At 42.4% G+C, this 6186-nt stretch overlaps 1 protein-coding gene across 2 annotated transcripts; it reads right to left on the reverse strand.

The window, feature by feature from the left end:
• Positions 1–2679: 2679 nt before the first annotated feature.
• Positions 2680–5918, reverse strand: LOC146667721 (uncharacterized). Of its 2 annotated transcripts, none has more exons than XR_014912091.1 (2): positions 5451–5918; positions 2680–5287 (listed from the first exon to the last, which is right to left on the reverse strand). XR_014912091.1 is itself a non-coding variant. In XM_085409394.1 (2 exons), exons 1-2 carry the CDS (start codon positions 5682–5684, stop codon positions 4896–4898), a joined length of 474 nt encoding a protein of 157 aa, XP_085265520.1. In that variant the 5' UTR covers positions 5685–5918; the 3' UTR covers positions 2696–4895. The 2 variants fall into 2 exon arrangements, 1 of the variants encoding a protein (XP_085265520.1); XM_085409394.1 differs by having other exon boundaries at positions 2696–5287; positions 5603–5918.
• Positions 5919–6186: the final 268 nt, after the last annotated feature.

Consider the following 6186-nt stretch of genomic DNA (forward strand, 5'->3'; position numbering starts at 1 on the left):
CCACCCAACCCCACCACAGAGAAAACTGCACCCACCCCACCATCCACACATCTTCCAGACTACATAAGACGGTAAACGCCCAGGCTGAGATCTTCCTCCACCTCTCCTGTATCTCCCCCTCCTGCAGAGAGTTCCTGAAGAGAAGAAAGCTCCTGCAAGATGTGACCATCCCCCCCACCAGTTGAAGAGCCCCCCAGGCGGCTCGACGCACCGGCGGCACCCTGCTCCAGGGCCGGGCCCCCATGCACCCACCCGCCCACAACCCCGGCAACACACCAACCAGGACCCAGGCCCCCGAGGCCCGGCCCGGGCCCCAGCCCAGAGACGGAGCGCCCCCAGAACCCCACGCCCATCCCGGACCCACCCAGGGGCAGCCAGGTTTCCAGGTCAGTAACCCACGTCCGTCAGCACAGACCCTCCCCTAGCCCCGCTGCACGCAGCCGCGAGGAAACAGTCACCTGAGAGCCAACAGAGCCCCCAACCGGACGTGACCGCTACCCCGGGTTGAGCCCCCCAAGGAAGATGCCTCCGGGGAACCCCCCCGACGCCCTAAGCCTGTCCCTACCCCCTCACCAATCACAACAGTGAAGGCGGGACCAAACTATGACCCCCCACCCCCACTAGGTGATGGAGCTGATAAAAGGGGCCCAGAGCAATTGATCTAATGTGGTGGCAGAGGCTGTGTCAAGACTAATGTAATCTAATAGATAATTTCTATATTGGTTAGAATTAAGATTATTTTTATTTTTCCAGTTCATGAGGACTGTTTTCTTGGCTATGCATAGGGCAGTGAAGATCATATGGGCTATATTCTTTTCTGAAGTGACATTATCTAAGCTGCCCAGTAGACACACTAAGGGGGAAGTTGGAATGTTACATTTCAGACACTTTGATAAATCTTCACATATCTCGCGCCAAAACTTTTGCACTGGTGGACAGAACCAAAGAGCGTGGATGTAATTGTCTGGTGTATTGCCTTGACAGTGTGAGCAGTTGTTGGAAGATGTAAAGCCCATCTTGAACATCCGATGACCTGTATAGTGCACTCTATGAAGTATTTTGTATTGTATTAATTGCAGACTGGGATTTTTAATTAATTTAAAAGTTTTTAAGCAAATCTGAGACCAGAAGTTTTGGTCTAGGTTGACTGATAAATCTGCTTCCCACTTTGCAGTAGGAAGGGATATTGATTCATCTAATTTAGAAAGTGTTCTGTATATTTTAGATAATAATTTGGGGGATTTAAGAGTAAGAAAATGTGCCGCACTTAGTGGTGTTTGTAATTCAACTTGACTGAGGTTAAATTTCTTTTTTACTATGGATTTAATTTGTTGATATTCTAAAAACCTTGTCTTGTTGATCCCATATTGTTCAACTAGTCTGTCAAATGGAATAAATTCTGTTCCCTCTAATATATGTTCTAAGTATTTAATTCCTTTACAACTCCATTCTGGAAAATTAATCATATTATTATTTTGTAATATGTCAGGGTTATTCCAGATAGGTGTACGTTTGCATGGGATTAATGAAGACTCCGTTATTTTTAGAAACTCCCACCATGCTGTTAGAGAAAAGCTGATGTTGATACTTTTAAAGCATTCATGTCTTTTGATGTTTGAGCTAATAAATGGTAGGTCTGAAATCTCTAGATCCTTGCATAGTGCCTGTTCAACATCTAGCCAGGGCTCAACTAAGAAGGTATGTTTTAACCATTCTGAGATGAACTGAAGCCTGTTGGCTAAGAAGTATTGGTGAAAATTAGGCAGATCTAATCCTCCTCTATCCTTGGTTCTTTGTAGCGTTTTTAAGCTAATACACGGGGGTTTATCTTTCCAAAGGAATTTGGAAATATATGAATCCAGAGATCTGAACCAATCTTGTGATGGTTTGTTAGGGATCATCAAAAATAAGTAATTTATTTTTGGCAAGATCATCATTTTTATAGTGGCGACCCTTCCCATGAGTGATATGGGTAAAGATTTCCATCTAGTCTGATCGCCTTCTACTTTCTTTAGAAGTGGGATGTGGTTTAGTTTAGTTAAGTCTGAAAGCTTAGGAGAGACATTAATACCTAAATATTTAATATTTCCGGATTGCAGTGGGGCAGAGGAAGAATTATGGAAGGAGCAGTTAATGGGGAGAACTGTAGATTTTGGCCAGTTAATTGAATAATCTGAAACTCTTGAAAACCAGTTTATTAAAGTAATTACCTCAGAGAGGTTGGTTTGTGTGTTTTGCAGAAAAAGCAACACATCATCCGCATAGAGACTGATTTTATGTTCTATGTTCTTACATTTTATGCCCTTAATTGTTGTAGCCTGTCTAAATGCTGCTGCTAGAGGTTCGATAAAAATTGCAAAAAGTGAAGGGGAGAGTGGGCATCCCTGTCTGGTGCCCCTCAGGAGACAGAAGCTGGAGGATGTCTGGTCATTTGTTCTGATACGAGCCGTTGGGGAATTGTATAATATTCTTATCCAGTTTATGAAAGAGTTTCCAAAACCAAATTTGTGTAAAGTTGCGAATAAAAATTTCCAGTTAACACTGTCAAATGCTTTTTCTGCATCTAGAGATAATATTATGGTTTCGATGTTTTTATCGTATGAGTAGTCTATTAAATTAAGTAATCTACGAGTGTTTGTTGAGGAGTGCCGACCTTTTATGAAACCAGTTTGGTCAGGATGAATTAAGAGGGGGGTCATTTTCTCTAATCTCTTTGAGAGAGCTTTGCAGATTATTTTAAGGTCTACATTTAAAAGAGAAATTGGACGATAGCTTGAGGGAAATAAAGGGTCTTTGCCTGGTTTTAGCAGGAGACTAATGTTGGCAGAATTCATATTTGGTGGTAGTCTGCCCTTTTCCTCGATTTCCTGCAACATGCTGTGGAATACTGGTGCCAAAATTGTCCAGAATTCTTTGTAGAATTCTGCAGGGAAGCCGTCTGGACCTGGAGCCTTATTATTGGGCATACTTATCAGGGCTTCCTGGAGTTCACTTGGCGTCAGTGGCGAATCCAGTTCCATTGCTTGACTGTCTAGTAATTTTGGAAGAGTTACGTTGTCAAGAAACAGATCAATTTCATTTTTAGATGGGTTTATTTGTGGTGAGTATAAAGTTTCATAGAAATCCCTAAAAATGTTGTTTATTCTTCCAGGATCATATATTGTGTTCCCCGATAAATCTTTAGCAGCACATATAGTTATTTTTTCTTTATTTATTTTTAGCTGGTTAGCTAGAAATCGACCTGATTTGTTACTGTGTTCAAAATTCTGCAAGCGAAGTCTTTGTATAAGGAATTGTGTTTTTTTATTAATAGTTTCATTTAATTCTAGTTTTGTTTTGCATATTTTGTTCAATGTTTCCTGATCTTGGTGGGACGCGTAGGCTTCTTCTAGTGATTTGATGTTTTTTTCTAATTCCTGAATATTTTTGTTTTCTTCTTTCTTTTTGTGTGATGAGAAAGAAATTATTTTACCTCTCATCACAGCTTTCCCTGCTTCCCATAGAACAGAAGCAGATATTCCGGGAGTGTCATTAAAGTCTAAATATGAAGTCCATTCCTTTTTAAAGTATTTAATAAAGTCTTCATCTTTAAGTAGTGATATATTAAATCTCCAGTTTTTACTTGGCGTAGTATTATTCTTGTGCATTAGTGTTAAAGATACAGGAGCATGATCGCTGACAGCTATAGGATGAATCTCAGTGCCTGAAATGTCACACAGCAGTGAGCTGCTGACCAAAAAATAATCCAGACGAGAGTAAGAGTGATGAACATGCGAGAAAAAAGTATATTCCTTACTGGTGGGGTGAAGAGAGCGCCATGCATCGCAAAGACCAAAGTCGTTCATATACTGTTTGATTATATTTGTGGACTGCCAATTACGCTGAGTTCCTGTTGTGTTGAGCCTATCCATTTCTTCATTTAGTCCAAGGTTGAGGTCACCGCCAAGAATGAGTGTGCAATCAAGGTGTTCAGAGAGTGCACTAAAAAAACCGTGGAAGAATGAGGGTTCATCAACATTTGGACCATATATACTAACAATACATAGTTTTTTGTTCAGTATTGATAGTTTAATAATTAGAAATCTACCCTCTGGATCTATAACTGTATCGAGTACTGTAAAATTAACATTTTTATGTATTAAAATTGCTACTCCCCGTTGTCTAGAATTATAACAGGCTGCAAACACGTTAGGAAACTCAGGTGTTTTAAGTTCATTTAAACCTGTGACAGGTTTGTGAGTTTCTTGTAATAAAACAAGATCTGCCTGTAGTTTTTTAAGCTGGTTAAATATTTTTAACCTCTTTCCTCTGGTGCCAGCTCCATTTACATTCCATGTGACAAACCTCAGCATGCCCTTAATTGTGCGTGTATGTCTAATGATGTATGCTGGGTGTTTCGTTTAGACAGGTGGAGAGAATATGGAAACATCCCTTGTTTGTAAATAGAAAGAGAAAAAGAAGTGTGGTGAGAGACTCCATAAGTCTGACTATGTGTGTGAATATTCACTAATATGAACAAGCGTGGCTTGCTTATGTGTCCTGCAAGTCTGTGCGTGCTGTGAGGCTGTTGTGAATGTGCTGCCGTTGAGCTGATGTGTTTGCGTGATCGTGTTGTGAAAATATGGAGAAATAGAGGGTGTTGTTTGTAGGTGAGTGGGGAAGTAGGTGACCACAGCAGTGAAAGACAAGAGAAAGAAAGAAACCACATGAACTGTGAGCGACAACAAAAAAAAAAAAGAAACGAAACGGAAACATTCCAATTAAAGCAATGACGGAGGGTGACGGTGTTATATCTGCTATGACATCATATTGATATTACTAGCTTAAACTCATGTTAAAGGAGAGAGTGTGAATGAATAAGAGAAGAGTGTAGCGGGTTCTTATCTGGAGTGCAGTTAATATAACCACGGTGTGGTGCCGAGGTCGCGGTAAAGCTGTCCGTCCACGTAGAGCCGGTCCACGGCGATGACAGCACGGGAGCCTTTCTGGTTGAAGCTACGTCGAACTGGGAACAGGACCTTGCGTCGTTCCAGGATCTCTTTGGGGAACTGGTCGTTCACGCTGAAGTCCGTTCCTTTCAGCTCTCTGCCGCGACTCTTCACCTGTTCCTTCTGTTTGAATTGACTGAATTTGGCCACAATAGGCCGTGGTCTCCCGGTCCGCGACCGCGCGCCCCCCAAGCGATGTACTCTATCGAAGTCGATGTTCTTTACGGTGTCCTCCGGCAGCTTCAGGTGGATTTTAATGAAGTTTTTCACCGTTGCCTCTGCGTCCTCTCCGGCAGTTTCTGGAATACCAGAAAACACAAGATTATCTCTCATGCTACGGGCTTGTAGATCGATAACGGACTCTTTTATTTTTTTATTTTCAATGTTTAGCTGGGTCACGTTATCGGTGAGAGATTTAACCGACTCCCGTAGCGTGGCATTTTCAGCGGCAAGCGTTTCCACCTGCTGCTGGCTGAATTCCAGGGATTCTCTCAGAGATTTAAATTCCCGGTGTAAAATCTCCACCAGGGACAGCCTCGCATCGAAACTGGACAATCGCTTGTCGATTGACTCCAGGATTTCTGCGATGTCTTTGCCGGCAGGCGATGTTGTACCGGGGGAGTCTGCCTGGCGACTTCTCTTCGATGACGGCGTCTCGATTTTGGCCGGGGAAGATGCACTCTGGGCCTTATGCATTACTAAATCTTGAAAACAGCGGTCGATGTAATCTTGGAGAGCGTCTAAACTCTCCCCGTTGTCCTCCAGGGTGTTAGAGATGATAAAACAGATGTTGTTAGTTATATGACAATTGATTAGTATATTTGGTAATACTGAAGCTTGGAAAACCTTTGTTAAACTCTATGCTACCATTTGCTTTTTCTCCGCCAAAATCTCCGGCGTCTGACGTCACCTACAACATCACTTCCGTCACTTACCGTCTGCAGGAGAGGGCATCTGTCATCCACCTTTCAGGGTTTAATAAAACCCTGAAATCAATGCTGAGGAGGTTCGTAAGAGAATCGGGAAAAGACTGGGACCAATGGCTTCCATTTTTGCTTTTCGCCTATAGAGAGGTACCACAAGCATCAACTGGATTTTCTCCGTTTCAGCTCTTGTACGGCCATAATGTCAGAGGTCCACTGGATGTACTTCGGGAAGCTTGGGAGGAAGCTAGCCCTGAAAAACAGTGCTCTTCCCT

The sequence above is a fragment of the Rhamphochromis longiceps genome, linkage group LG6 (assembly GCF_057381845.1).
Source record: "Rhamphochromis longiceps isolate RC_006_pf linkage group LG6, R_longiceps_female_GT1.1, whole genome shotgun sequence".
Lineage (NCBI taxonomy): Eukaryota > Metazoa > Chordata > Actinopteri > Cichliformes > Cichlidae > Rhamphochromis > Rhamphochromis longiceps.

What these genes read in the sequence shown, in the direction of transcription:
- LOC146667721 (XM_085409394.1), bottom strand. Translation starts at nt 5,684, where the DNA reads ATGCATAAGGCCCAGAGTGCATCTTCCCCGGCCAAAATCGAGACGCCG. An exon ending in TCGCCAGGCAGACTCCCCCG is followed by an intron (nt 5,288 to 5,602) that starts GTACAACATCGC and finishes CTGGTATTCCAG; the next exon opens with AAACTGCCGGAGAGGACGCA.